The following is a 14,780-nucleotide window of genomic DNA, read 5'->3' as shown; positions in this document are numbered from 1 at the left end:
GAATTAGATGTATACCATAACCACCTAGTGTGAAAATGCACCCAACTCACCTGGTTTTTGGTCTGCGGTTGTGCTTTGTCTCTGCTGCTCGGCTGGGGTGTGTCTGTGGGGATGGGGCCTATAGGTGTAGGCTGCAAAAGACAACAATGATCTCACCATTGAGCATGTCTCTCACACTCATACACTTGGAAATAAACCCAACGTAGCATGACAAAGGCAATTGACAGTTGAAGTTCACAAGAAAAGCATTGAGGAAGTATCTGTGGAGGAAACAAACACTCACAAGAGGCTTGCCGACCCAGTCGTACTCGTAATCAAAGACGTAGCCGTTCCTGTCGAAGAGGTCTGTGAAGAGCTTCCTCAGGTAGTCGTAATCTGGTTTCTCAAAAAAGTCCAGTCTTCTCACATATCTCAGATAGGTCGCCATTTCCTGCAGTGTGTAAAAATAGGAATGGCGTTAATTCAGGGAAACGCTTCACACGCTACTGTGCTTGACATGGCCGAATCGATGGCACTAACCTGGGAAACTTTCACATAGCACTTCAATCGGCGTAGCTCGCTTGGTGTCGCCAATTTTCTGGTAACGTTCTTTCAGTGTGTCCGCCTGTATGGAAAACACACACATGATTTCTCACCAACAGACTCTTCATGAAAGGCTAAACCTGGCTGAAATGTACTTAAGCATATGCATCACATATATCCAGGGCAAGATTTTGCCTCTGGCTAGTTTTAATTGAACAGGCAGTGACTCGCACAACAAAAGAAGATTGTTTTACTATTTTTTTGTAACATTGACTTTTTCATTCTCACCCTACTGTCATGTGCCTTCCATTTAATCCCTTTAAGTGATGAATTAACAATGGTGTGAGAGACAGCACTGCAGCAAGTAAGCGCTGAGCTTCTAACACCTGTGTGCATTCAGAATCAACGGCAACCATTACGGCCATGTGACTGATTGGGACATGGCTGAGAAACTGAAGCACAACGTGAGCAGCTGATATTGGCACTTGTTGCCATGTCATCACACTTCTCAGTTACACTACTGTTCAAAAATTTGGGGTCAGTAAAACTTTTTTGAAAGAAATTAGTTTTATTCAGCAAGCTACATTAAATTGACCAAAAGTGCTGGTAAAGACATTTATAATGTTAAGAAAATTCAAATAAATCCTGTTCTTTCATTAAAAAAAAAAAAAATAAAAAATAAAAATATTATAAAAAAATTATATATATATATATATATATATATATATATATATATATATATATATATATATATATATATATATATATATATAAAATAAAAAAATAAATAAATAAATCAGCAAAACAACCGGAAATTTTATTGTAATAATTTCATATTTACTGTATATTGCCTTTACTCTATTTTTCATCAAATAAATCCATCCTTGGTGAACAAAAGTGACTTGTTTCAAAAACATAAAAAAAAAAACTACCAACCCTAAAATTTTCAGCAGTATTGTATATGTGCATAGGAAAAAAAAAAAAAAACCTTTATTAATACCACAAAAAAAGGTCACAAAGATCAAAAAACACTCCTACATGAGATGAAGAAATGAAAATGAAAAAAACATTTCAAGAATGGGTGGTAGAAAAGTGCAAACCTTCAAGCCCTGCCAGGGCAAACTGCCCCTCAGGAAGTACATAAACATATGGCCCAGTGCTTCTAGGTCGTCCCTTCTGCTTTGTTCTGAGTGGGAAGAAAAACAACAACTGTTACACGTCATACTGACTGATGCAAAAAGTACATTTTTGCTGTGAAATGAGATGGATACATTTAAAACTGCATGATTAAGTGGGTTACATAAATGTGAGTCACTCAGGAAAATGAAAGTATGTAATTTAAGGTGAGTTGCTGATTTTATTATTTTTCCTCTTCACCCAATAAATCAGGTTAAAAAAATAAATCCAGAAAATTAACATTTTGGAAATACAAGGCTGGTTTTCATAGGAAAATTAAAGGAGTGCACACCTTTTCCCAAATGTGTGTTGATACTCATATACCGGGCAGTGCCAGTCAGGCTCTTATGCTCTCGGTATGGGATGTGTTTTTTGGTCTCGGGGTCTATGTATTCTTTGGCAAGCCCGAAGTCAATGATATGAATGGTGTGCTGCCTCTTAGACCCCGGCCGCCCCACCAAAAAATTCTCTGGCTTGACATCTCGATATATCAAGCTCCGCGTGTGAACGTACTCCATACGTGTTATCTGAAAAAAAACAAGGAAGATGCTGTTAAGGACATTCTGGACAAAAAAAAAAAACAAAAAAAAAAAAAATCCAACAAAAACATGCCAGAGCTGAACTATTCCTAGAAATAATTTAGAAAACAGCCAAAAGAAATCCTAAATGTGTAATCAGACAAACCAAAATTGCTGAAAAAAGCCTCTCTGACCAGAAACGTACCAGTTGAATAGCTATCATTAGGACGGTCTTGAGGGAGAAAGTGCGGTCGCAGAGGTCAAACAGGTCCTCCAAACTGGGCCCAAGCAGTTCCAGAACCATAGCATTGTACTTCCCGCAAGGCCCGAAGTAGAAGACCTGAGGAACTCCCTCTGCAAAGACAAAACAATCATTTAACAACCCAGTAAAATACAAATGTAGAATCTCGAATATCAAACTTTTATGTTTTTGTCCTTTAGAGAAACAGTTTTGTATTATTATTTTCTTAACACCACCAAATGTTTAGCATCTGGTTCACAGCCAGTACAGGCCACCGTCTCCGACAGGAACCATAATGACAACACCTTGAACAAAACATTACTAACAAGCCCTTGGAGAGAGAACACAACACAAAACACAAAAAAACACTGTCACTATCTCACACTCACAGAGTTTACAGAGGCTTGTAAAACAGCTGATCTATCCCATATACATGGCACGTTCTCTCTCACATTAACTACTCAGTGCACAGACTATGGGCATGAACCTGAAAGGTTAATGAAGGCAGGGCTGATGACTTGAACATCATTCAACAGAACTGTTTTGCTTCCATTAAATCTAATTGGCATGTCCCCTTAGATTTTGATGCAAACATGACAACTAAAAAGAGCTATTTATTTCTTTAGCTTAGGTTTAAATAAGCAATGACAAGCAGATATATTTAAATAAAATCTAAATATAAAAATGAATATCCGTGACAGTAGAAATGGGGAAAAAAATTCAAATGTGTGAATATGTATAATTTATAATAATAAAATAAATAAAATAGTATATACCAATATGTTATTATTATAGTTTTAAGTTATACATTTTACATATATTTATCAATGCATTTTATATATTTATTTTTAAGAATATTGTACTAAAAATTTCTGCTTATATCACCCACCCCTAGCACCGTGGTACATGTTAAAGTTTCAGACAAAAGCAGATAGTCTGGTGCAAATAACAGGTGTTGAGCATAATTACTTTTTTAATGCTGTCTTTGAAAAATCAAGCATTGTTGTGACTCCACAAAACAAGACCTCAAGGACAAGTTCTTTCAAATTCAATTTCCAGGTCGCCTGTTCCAAATCCCTCATGTGTGCATTCTTCGGTCCAATGGTCAGATGCAGAGGCACATGAGACCCACTGAGACAGCGAGCCTAGGAAAACCTAGCTACAGGGAGGATTATAGAAGGATTTACCTGATCTGGTAAACGTCATTTGCACACACCTGCCTCCACTTTAACCAACCGGATCCGTTTGGAAATCACATCGAGGATGAATGTGCCCACGGCAAGAGTGCAGCCAGGAAGCTGACTCATCAAAGCACCAGATCCGAGGTTTAAACCCAATGCCAACTCGACAATCAGGAGGAGGAAAATTACAACCATGCGAAGCTGGATCACTTCCTTGAATTGCAAACATGGCCATGACAAGTTTCAAATCATACCGAAAAAACTAAATATTTTAATTGTTATATATAGGCAGAAATCATGGCTATCAGAGGAAGCACAGTCCAATTTATCCATGCAGTATGCACAAAAAAGCTGCACAACACAGAGGAAAGTGATGAGCAGTAACTACAGAGGCCACAAAAAGTATTTGGACATGCAAGTCACAGCTCTCAATTAGGAATGAACCGATACTAACATTACAGGGCTCCAGACTGTGACCAACCATTTTTTTTTGCCGGTGCGACTAACATTATGAGTGGTTGCACTTGCGCGACCACCGCACTGTCCAACTCATAAGCACTGCCATTTCTGTTGTATCTGAGAAACATCAAACGGCAAAGAATGAAAGCGAAACTAAACCACACTATGTTTGAGCTGTGCAGCGTGGACCGTTTATCAGCTCGCACCGCGACGCAAACAAACTTGTCCGAGCTTAGAACAGCTTTACTCTGGAGCCAAAGTTGATTTGCTAAAATGTGCTAATGATAAATGAAAAGCATTATGATAATGAAAACCATTCTGAGCTGAGGTGCAATACTGCAATTACATGACTCAGCTGAACACAAAAGCATAGTTGCAAGTTCTTCAGTGCTCTTCTTCATGAGCATTTGAGTGTGCAGTTAAAAACTAGATTAGAGCGGCATCTGCTGTTAAAAGCTAAGCTCAGAACTGATTCTAGAGAGAATTGCGATGCATTCAGAATCAATTCATGAATCGCGATGCATTCATTTATAGCCACAGCCCTAAAATGATAACAATATGAAATATTGATAAAATACAGCGATAGCAAAAGTAATCTAAAAAATATTAAATATTATTAAATATTCATTATTAGCTGATTAATATCAATGTCAATCTATATTGATAAAAATAATAAAACATAAATGCATACATGCATAAATAAATATATAAACATACAAACAAATCAATCAGTCAATCAGTAGACTAATGCTGTTAGTCATCAGCATATCAGTTTTAGCAGATGTATGAAATTAGTTCATACATTTTTAAAAGTGGATTAAGTGTCCAATCATCTATGTAGGCAGTCTCTGATTTTATGGATTTTTTCTGCGGAACACCATTGCACTTTAAACAGCCTCTGTGCAGCGACACCAAAGTTCAACAAGGAGATTTTCTGCCATATCAAAACCCCACTCACTTACATCACTAACAGAGCTTGAGAGAAAACAACACAACTCATTGTTCATCAAACACATGTCCTCTCAGAGCAGATGCACTGGAATGTCAAAGTTTAGCACACATGCCCAATCGAAGGCTCGCATATTAAAGATTCAGCATGCAGCCAGAGAACAAGGCCCTGATTCCATTAGTGGGACAGTGGAGAAGAATCAGGGGCTGAAACGTGATCGTTCCGGATAGCGCAGGTCCCAGTGTGATTCAGGAGATGAGAGGACTTGCGTTATCCGCCCTGCTGCATAAAACATCCACAGCCTGCACTGCAGAGAGTTCCATGACCCTTTTCCCCGAGATGTCAGAGATTAAACACAACGACTGAAAAGCCACTAACCAAATCACAGTCACAACTCAGCTTAAAAACTCAAGAGCTTTAAACAGCAGTACAATAACAATTAAACCTTTAAACAAAAGCTATTTAAAACAAGACACACAAGCAAGCCAGCAAATTCCCCTTCACTGCACTTCACATGTCTCAGGCTTTAAATAATTGACAGAGGCATAAAAATGTATGACATTTAAGGTACAAAACTGTTGATGGGCAAAGCAAAAATCCTATTTATGATAACTGCAGCACTGTGGAATCATGGAGCACAGGTAAAAAGAGGGTGTGGCAATACGCCCCCAAGAAGTATCCTAACATGACCTGTACTCATTTTCCAGTACGGCACATAATTAACACTCTTCTTTAGCTGCAGGTTTAAGTGAGCAGAGGTTCTCTGGTGGCCTAAGACGAATCTCACAATGCCAGATCCTCTCAAAGGATTCTCTGCTGGAAAAGCTGGAGAGTCTGGTTTAGTTGTCGCTCTCAGGCTTCATAAAACCTTTAGATCCAGATTTTACAATTGTGAATCACTGGATCCCGCTGGCTTGTTTGGAAAGTCATCATGTTCACTTTGAAGTGATGGTAATGCATTACCAGAAAGTCTGGTTGTTTAAGATCAAGTGTCACACTTAAATTCATAGGTTGAATGTAGCAACAATTTGAAAATACAATTTCCAACAAATCTCCATTAGTTTTTATTTCATTAAAAAGTATCTCAATATTTGTGTAAATGTCTAAAGATAATAAAATCAAATACATGTACTTGGGAACTAAAATTACATAAGATTAGAAGTAGTGATGGGCAATATCTTATCGTTTGCGATATACTGGTAGAAATTCTCCCCGTGATAAGATTTAGTCTTCCTGCAATAATAATGATAATGCCTAGTTGATGACGTTTTTCTTTGTGCAACCCATTTGCAACTCATGTTCAAAGCAATTTCAAGTACAGCGAAAGGTGGACATGCAGCTGAGGATCACTGAACGAGGAATTACCTCTACAATCTGGAACTGGTTTGGTCAGGGCTGTATAGTGTGACATATATGTCACACGTGCTACAAAAAAATTGGTTCGTGGGATGAATACATCTTCCATGGTAGCAAATATGCAATAGAGTTTTGCAATGTGTATGAGTCTGTTTACAAATTTGTTGTCCAACAAAGAGAACATTTAATGACTTTTTACTCCAAATTCACTACATAACATCAGTCGAGTGCTTGAAATAACTTGAGGCATAAATCATACTATTTTATAGTATTCCATATGGTGATCAATTAGCATTTATAAATATACTTTATTCTTATAAAAATATCAGAGATGGCTTGAAGAACTAGGGCAATTCTGAATCGATTTTCATATTAATTTCTAAAGATCGATCCATAACTCAGAGGATCGATTTAATAATAGGCCTACATTTTCCCCGTGAATTTTAATTTGCCGCGTCATTGAATTCACGCATGCGCGCGAGGTGGAAGGACATTAAAACAACGAACATGGCAGCTTTGAAAACTATTGATTTTTCTGAACATTTCTGCCATATGTACATGAACTGACAGTCACCACTGATAAGCTACTACTAAATATTGTAGAAGCTTAATTTTTTGTAAAGTTGCTTTGTAATGATTTGTATCGTAAAAAGCGCTATACAAATAAACTTGAATAAAATAGAATAGAATTAAAAAACTCCAGAAACGCTAAAAGCTGCGATCTGGCACCATTTCGGGTTCAGAAGCAATAAAAAGAACGAGCTTGACAAAAGCAAAGCAATTTGCAAAGCCTGCCAAATGGAGGTGAAGTATTGTGGAAATACTACTAATCTCAGGAACCACATGATGCGACATCATCAAGACATCATATGCAAGCCCGCCACCGGACCGCAACAGATGACACTGAAACAAACTCTACAATTGCCAACTAATTCTGCACGATCTGTCAAAATAACTGAGGCGATTGCGGGCTTCATTTGCAAAGATATGCGCCCATATTCTGTTGTTGAGAATGTGGGATTCAGGCGGCTAATGAAGGTAATAGAACCAAATTATGTCATTGTGTCTCGCAAACGTCTGTCTGAAGAAGTGTTCCCCAACATGTACCAGACAGTAAAAAATGGTGTAATGTGTAAGCTTAAGACCGCAGAGAGGGTGGGCATTACGAGTGTCACCTGGACATCCGTAGCTACGGAATCTTACATGAGTGTGACAGCACACTACATAGACGAGCTCTGGAACCTTGTGTCTTACGTGCTGCAGACAACCGAAGTTCAAACGGACCATCGCTCTGTCAGTCTAGCTGAAATATTAACCAAAGCTATGGAGGAGTGGGGGCCTGCTGAGTAAAAGCCCCAGCCATAGTCACTGACAATGCGGCGAATATGATCCGTGCGGTTGAGATTACAGGGCTAACCCACGTCGGCTGCTTCGCGCACATAATCAACCTCTCCAAGAACGGATCGGATCAGATCGGATCGAATGGAAAAAAATGCTTTCTTCAAAAACACTTATCTAAATCTCGAAGATCGGATCGGATCAGATCGGATCGAATCGAATAATGATAATCGATTCAAGATCTTGAGAATCGGAATCGAATCGATTCTTGAAATTTGAATCGAAACCCAGCCCTATGAAGAACACAGATAAACCATATACTGGCTCAATCGTATGTTCATCTTCTCTATCTGCATTTTTTTTGCTTCATGTCCATGTGATTTCCTAGAATGCCATAAGTATTATTACTTCTGTGAGTCTCACTTGTCGAGTTTCTGCTCTAAGGTGCCCTCTGTTGACGAGTATGAATTGCACATAACACCCTATTTTGGGTACAAATAAAAAAATGCTTCTCTCTAAAGAATTTGAAGTAAACATATGCAAATTCATACTTATAGAGTATGGTGTAGAGAAGTGTACAGCAGGTTTTGTTTGTTTGTTTGTTTTACTCTCAGTGGATGCATAAGATTTCCAGACAAAAAAAAAAAAAAAAACTATCATAGATTTTTATCATCATAATTTAATATTTTTAATAAAACCATAGACCTTTCTAATGTTTTAAAGTTATAGTCCCCCTGCATGTTAACAGGTCACTCTGTAGTTGTTTTGTAAAATATAATGAAAATAATAACTATTATTATTATTAATATTATTATTGTTATTATTATTATAAACACATCCAATTTGTTCCACCATCTCAAACACAAATCCAAGTATGAAGAAAGTCAAAAAGTTATGCGAGTATGAAGATGTGTGAAAAAACTATGTGAAGAGCCTGTCTGATGATGGGTAAGTTTTACTTTTAAACCAATGTTTGTGTTTCTTTTATTATTTTTTTAATATGCAAGTTAAAACATAACAATATTTAGATGTGCCAAATACAAAATGACCAGGACAAACAACATACAAACACAGTGTTTGTGTTTCTGAGGCGATCAAGACAGCTTGCAGCTATCACTAGTTGCCAAAATAAGTGGTAAATGGTACTATATTTATATAGTCATTGATATTGTTATCGCAACAAACAATACAATGATATAGTTTAAAGTCCATATTGCCCATCCCTAATTAGAAGTCTTGTTTCCTAAGAAATTGACCAAAGTGAAGTGAGTTTATGATTAAATCAAGAACAAATATCTGCCTGTGTGGTAAGAAAAATCAACCTTATTCAAAAGGAAAACAAGTTTTCATGCCCAATTGATCTTAATTTTGAAACTCATGTATCTTAACTTAAGGATGTTTAGACATTTGAATTGGAAAAAATGCTGACAAAAATACTGAAGATATGAAGATATTAATTCTTTTTAGTGCATGCAATATTTAATGCTTTTATTTTATGAATTCAAGATTTTCTGCTCCGATTTAAGAACTTTTAAGACCTTAATGTGTGGAAGCGCGAATTAAGACTTTTTTTAAGACCCGCAGAAACCCTGGAAAAAGTCAAACAATAAAACATAAATGATTATACATTCTTTAGCTTTGTGAAAGACCTGATTCAAAGACAGCAGCAGCAACCTAAACACGAAAGCCATCCATGTTTATTTTCTCTTCACGCACTACTGAACATATGGCTTTCTTCTAGAGAGGAATCAGTCACGTGCTGGACATTCGATAATGGCAACCCAGCCGCGAGGAGTCGTGTAGTTATAAATATAGCGGGCCTGCCCTGCACGCCTGCACTTTCACTGACTATTAATGTTGCAGGGGTGGCAGCAGTGGCTCCGGTGAGCTGGCAGAGGATCAGAGCCGGGCTCTGGAGACAGGCGTTCAGTGAATGAGATCATTGCATTGCAGGGTGGCTATGAGTCGATGTGAATAAGAGCCGTACTTCGTGCCAGTCATCCTTCCGGTTCAGTGATCAAATGGATAGAAGCACCAAGGATTTGTACAAGCTGCTCATCCTTTTCATTGTAGGGCTTAAAAGGATCAAAGTTCATTTTCTGGCTCTGCAACATGTGTGGTAATTACGATCAAAATGGCCGGGTGTAGCTCTCCAAATACACAACTCAATAAACAATAAATTAAAAACTAAATCATAAAACAACGAACATCCCCTGGGTAACCACATACCCAAATCCCACTTCCCCTCACTTTATACCCCCTTTATCTCAATCCCATCTTAGACCCTCCTTCTTGTCACTGTCACTTGCTGCTGATGTTTGAAGCAGCCACATCAAAAGGTTGGAAATCACCGCCCCCACAATTCTCAGCACACATCTGAAGGATGATCAGTCTCATACAGGATGAGTAGGTGGCGGCTTTTCATAAACTATATAACATCAAATTCTAGAAAGGCTGTGAGGCTTACCTGAATTTCCCAGCTGTTTATAAAATCTATACTCAAAATCTATACTACAAACCCAGTATATGATCTCCTCATTAAATAGAATAAAAAAACAAAACAAAAAAAAAATAAATAAAAAATAGAAGACTACAGGAAATAGTTAAAAAATCTCTCAAATATAACACAAACGTGACAATAATCCCTGGCTTCAGCCTAGTACAAACTAAAGCTAATTTCAGCATCACATATTTCTCATAACTACACATATCCACTATTTTTTTTTTACATTTTCCAACAAGGCACATTTTTACTGCGATGTACACTACTTGGAGTTCGTAAGATTTATGGTAAGAAGTCTCTATGCTCACCAAGGCTGCATTTATTTGATCAACAATATAAAAACAGTGATATTTGAATTTTTTATAATTTAAATTAACTGATTTTTATTTTAATATAATTTTAAGTGTGATTTATTCCAGTGATAAAGCTGAATTTTCAGCATCATTACTCCGGTCTTCAATGTTACATGAAACTGAAGCTCATTCACATCATGATCATTCACTCTATGAATGCTGATATGCTGATTTAGTGCTCAAGAAACAGTTCTTATAGTTATCAATGTTGAAAAAAAGTTGTTTTTTCAGAATTCTCTGATGAATATAAAGCACTGATTTCAAAAGAACATTTATTTGAAGATATCAGCGGTCAAATTTATGGTCAAATCTGATTTGATCATTTCAAACTCACTGAAACAGTTGCAGTGCTTAACAGCTGAATGGGAAGAATATCAATACATAACTTATTTCGGTCTGTAAAGATTGATTGTATGATGCAGTCGAAGTCAGGATAGAAGTGATAATATTTAGTTGCACTGTGCATGTGAACAATCAGATAAATGAATACACATAATTAAAAGGAGATAATAGATAGACAAACAGGATATATAAAAAGTAAGTCTAAACAACAAAGAAAATTTAACAGAAACGTCAAGTAAGTTTACATAATTTAAGACAAATCATTAAAATCTGTAAGAATACAGATAGCACAAGTACTCTTTTAAAAACTGGGATGTGGGATGGCAAAAGAGAAGTAAATGCCAAAAACACGACTGACTGTATCAGTTCTCATCGCCAAACTAGCAGCAAGTGCTCTGTCACCCGTTATAAATGTCAAGAGAGATTGCCTGGAAAAAACTTTCCAGTGTTTAATGGCCTGTAACAGAGAACACAGTGAGCGAGTCCTCAATCAGGTGTCATGTTACAGAGACATCAGAGTTCAGCAGCCAGGCCTCTCAATCTCCCAGAGCCTGCAAACAGCCAGCGCTCAGGGTTTAGCAGCATCCCTCCACCTGATCGCAGATGTGCACAAACATGACCTTAATTGTGTAACGGTGGCCCTGTGATTAAAGCCTTTGGGCTGGCAATGGAAAAATCATAAGTTCAATCTTAGGAACATTATTGGGTGACCCTTGAATCCAATAACACAAATATCTTTGATTAAAGCACTTAACCACAGGTAGCTCTAGGTGGTTAGTACACTGTGAGTTACATTGGATGAAAAACATCTGCAAAAAACAACACTGATATGTGATATTATATCAGAAAAGTTTTATATCATCATATAGAATTAATAATCTATAATTGTATAGATACATAAATATTTCTAAAACAACTGGAACAGAAATTTATTATTGCCAAGAAAAAAAAGCCACATTTAGGGAAGTCTGTGATTACCTGAAATAAAAATAACATTAAAATTGACATTAATCATTTTCATTTAGTGTACCTTGACATACTATAAAAACTAATACTGAATACTATAAAAATATTACAGAGAGACATTTAAAACAAAAACTAAATGACAAAAACTTAAATTACTAAAACTCAGAATTCAAATGAAAAATATAAAAAAAAAACTGATTTAAAATATAACCAACAATTATATTAGTTTCTCACTGTTACTAAAATAACACTGCTTCAGTGTAACATGGTCCTTCAGGAATCTTTCTAATATACTGATTTTGTGCTCAAGAATAACTTTAAAACATAAGTTTTTAAAAGAATTTGAAAACTGCTTTTTTCAGGATTCTCTGATGAACAGAAAGTTCAAAAGAACAGCATTTACTAGAAGAAAATCTTTTGTAACATTTTAAATGTCTTTACTATCACTTTGATAAATTTAATGCATCCTTGCTTAATAGAGGTTTTCATTTTAAAAAAGGTTTACAGGTCTACTGTGGCACTGAAAGGTAAAATCAGTAGAATAATGGCTGGGTTAGATAAAACACAAGAGACTAAGAGGACTCTATGTTCTGGATTCCAATAGTTCAATCCAGCTCATGTTACTTGCTCAGAAAACGGGCAAACAGTGGTGCAGAGCTGCATCTGTTGAGCAGTGATGTAACAGTGGTCAGGCACACATACGACTCTTTCCAGGAAGAACAGTGAAGGGATCAGACAGATTAAGCACACCAGAATGTCCATCCAAATCTCTCAGCTTAAAAGGGAAGTGGGGGGAAAGTTTATTGATATATGATATAAGCCTCTGGTAAACATCTAAACAAGCTTGAAATTAAACATTAAGAATCTTAAATAAACAAATAAATCACTGAGAGATACAGTTACACTCTTTAAAATCAACAATGTGTCCTGCATTCAAATCTCCGGGAATCACTTCGCAGTGTCAGTAACTTTGCATTTCCTTCAGTTTTCCATTTAATGAGATGGAAATGATCTGATACAGTTAGTGGATTCCATGCAAACTATTTAAAACACAGTTTCTGTTCATGCAAATGAGCATCATCATCATGAATCACTGTTATAAACAGGATGCCCAAGGCACTGGGACAGGCTCCTATTGTGAGCACTTTGCCCTGTGTCAATACGAGAAATCAGTGCCCTGTCCTAATACCCATGGACAGCTCCACTCAAATAATTATTCAACCATAGACATGCCCAAACAGCATTACATTAGTATCATAAGATCTCGGAGTGCATAAGCATATTAGCAAGCTGCTTTATTCAAATCTAAACACTAAAAATGAAGGTTAAATAATGGTAGAAAACATAAGTGTCTATGTGTCGATTCAACCAGTAAATACATTTGCAATCCATTTTACTACTGTTATATGATATATTTGCAAGAGAGACAGGATATTCAACAGAAAAAAAAAGTTTTTTATCAGGAATTGGATCAAGAAAATTGGTCGCTACTACATGAAAAGGGAGATGGGAGTGGTTGAAAAATAAGAGGGCTAGATGACATTAGCAGAAAAGGGAGAGTTGATTAATTATTCATTAAACACTCATAATAAGACCAGGTACATGTATTCAAATAAACAAGGTGACATTTGTTTTCATGTTTACTGCTGTATTAGACTATTATATAATATACAACCCATCCGAGATCAAGTCAACAAGTCCAAAATCAGTTCCTCTTTGACTTTCCTACTGACTGAGCTTTGAGTATGAATGTACAGTCTCCCCAAATGACACAACTTTAAGCAAGCGAGAGGGGACAACCACGAAAAGCATTTCTACAAACTGAAGCTTTAATATCATTAAAAAGCTTGAGAGATGGTACTAAGCAAATCCACTGCGCAGAAGTAATTCAGGAGTCCATGATCTCATTTTAATGTGACGCACTGTGCCTTTACACCCATGCCATTATGAAACATATAATCCAAAAAACGACTGTAAGAAGCTGAAAGGAGTTAATCCTTGTCAGTCAGTTGTAATCAATGATATCATCTGCTGCATTAGAGGACTTTAGTGCATCTTAACCTGGAGGATAAAGTATCACTGGCTACAGGCATTACTTAATTACAAAAACACATTCAGTGTGAATGGTTTTATGATGAGCTAAGCAATGTACATAATCTTTTACCTATGTAATTAGTCAATAATACGCAATAGATCATGAAATGGTTGTTTTTTGAAAGTTAGCATATTTACAGGATGCCATGTTGAATATATTTTTAACTTCAAAGATTAAACAGGTCAACATTGGACAGAAGAGTGATTTCACAGCAGTTAGCTATCTATTGCTCTGAAATACCCTACAATTTGAGAGACTGTCCACATAACAACCTTCAAGACTGAGATTATATGTAATCTGTGCCCTGGAAACCAGCCTCAGTGTTTACATGTGTTGACATTTTAAGGGAGCTAATCATCTGGAATAAATTGGTAACTCTGAAATGATATAGAACTAACTAGATACATAAGTGGTCTCAAAAAGTAAAGAATTCTTGCAAAAGACTTATGCAGGAGGTGCATAAACAACATTCACTAAAATGTGCCAGCGAACTAAATTAACTAGAACGTCTGGGCCCCAAGGACCATCTGGAATGCCAAATGTATGTGTGTTTTGATGAGGTGTTAGAAAAGCCAGGTGGGAATCCATCATTATTGCTGACATGGGCTGAAGAGGGCAGGATGCACCACCACAAACAAACAGAATGATACTGAAACATAAACATAAATCCTCATACTAATACCATTAATCCACTAATACACTTTCTTACGACCATTACCATTATAAAAATACAAAATCAAAAAAAATTAATATTCAAAAAAATAAAAGCAACAAATGGTTA

At 36.5% G+C, this 14,780-nt stretch overlaps 1 protein-coding gene across 2 annotated transcripts in view; it reads right to left on the bottom strand.

The window, feature by feature from the left end:
• csnk1g2b (casein kinase 1, gamma 2b) overlaps positions 1–14,780 on the bottom strand; it is a 34,807-nt gene that overhangs the window by 9,435 nt on the left and 10,592 nt on the right. For both annotated transcript variants that reach the window (XM_042762064.1, XM_042762065.1), the window contains exons 3-9: positions 10,208–10,246; positions 2,422–2,570; positions 1,991–2,225; positions 1,623–1,708; positions 520–604; positions 284–432; positions 51–131 (exon numbers count right to left, since the gene is read on the bottom strand). In XM_042762064.1, the coding sequence (XP_042617998.1) occupies positions 51–131; positions 284–432; positions 520–604; positions 1,623–1,708; positions 1,991–2,225; positions 2,422–2,520 (735 nt within the window). In that variant the 5' untranslated portion in view covers positions 2,521–2,570; positions 10,208–10,246. The remainder of the gene's footprint in view (positions 1–50; positions 132–283; positions 433–519; positions 605–1,622; positions 1,709–1,990; positions 2,226–2,421; positions 2,571–10,207; positions 10,247–14,780) is intronic.

The sequence above is a fragment of the Cyprinus carpio genome, chromosome A8, assembly GCF_018340385.1.
Source record: "Cyprinus carpio isolate SPL01 chromosome A8, ASM1834038v1, whole genome shotgun sequence".
Lineage (NCBI taxonomy): Eukaryota > Metazoa > Chordata > Actinopteri > Cypriniformes > Cyprinidae > Cyprinus > Cyprinus carpio.
Note: the sequence above shows the minus strand (reverse complement) of the source record. Positions and strands in the feature narration are given on the sequence as shown.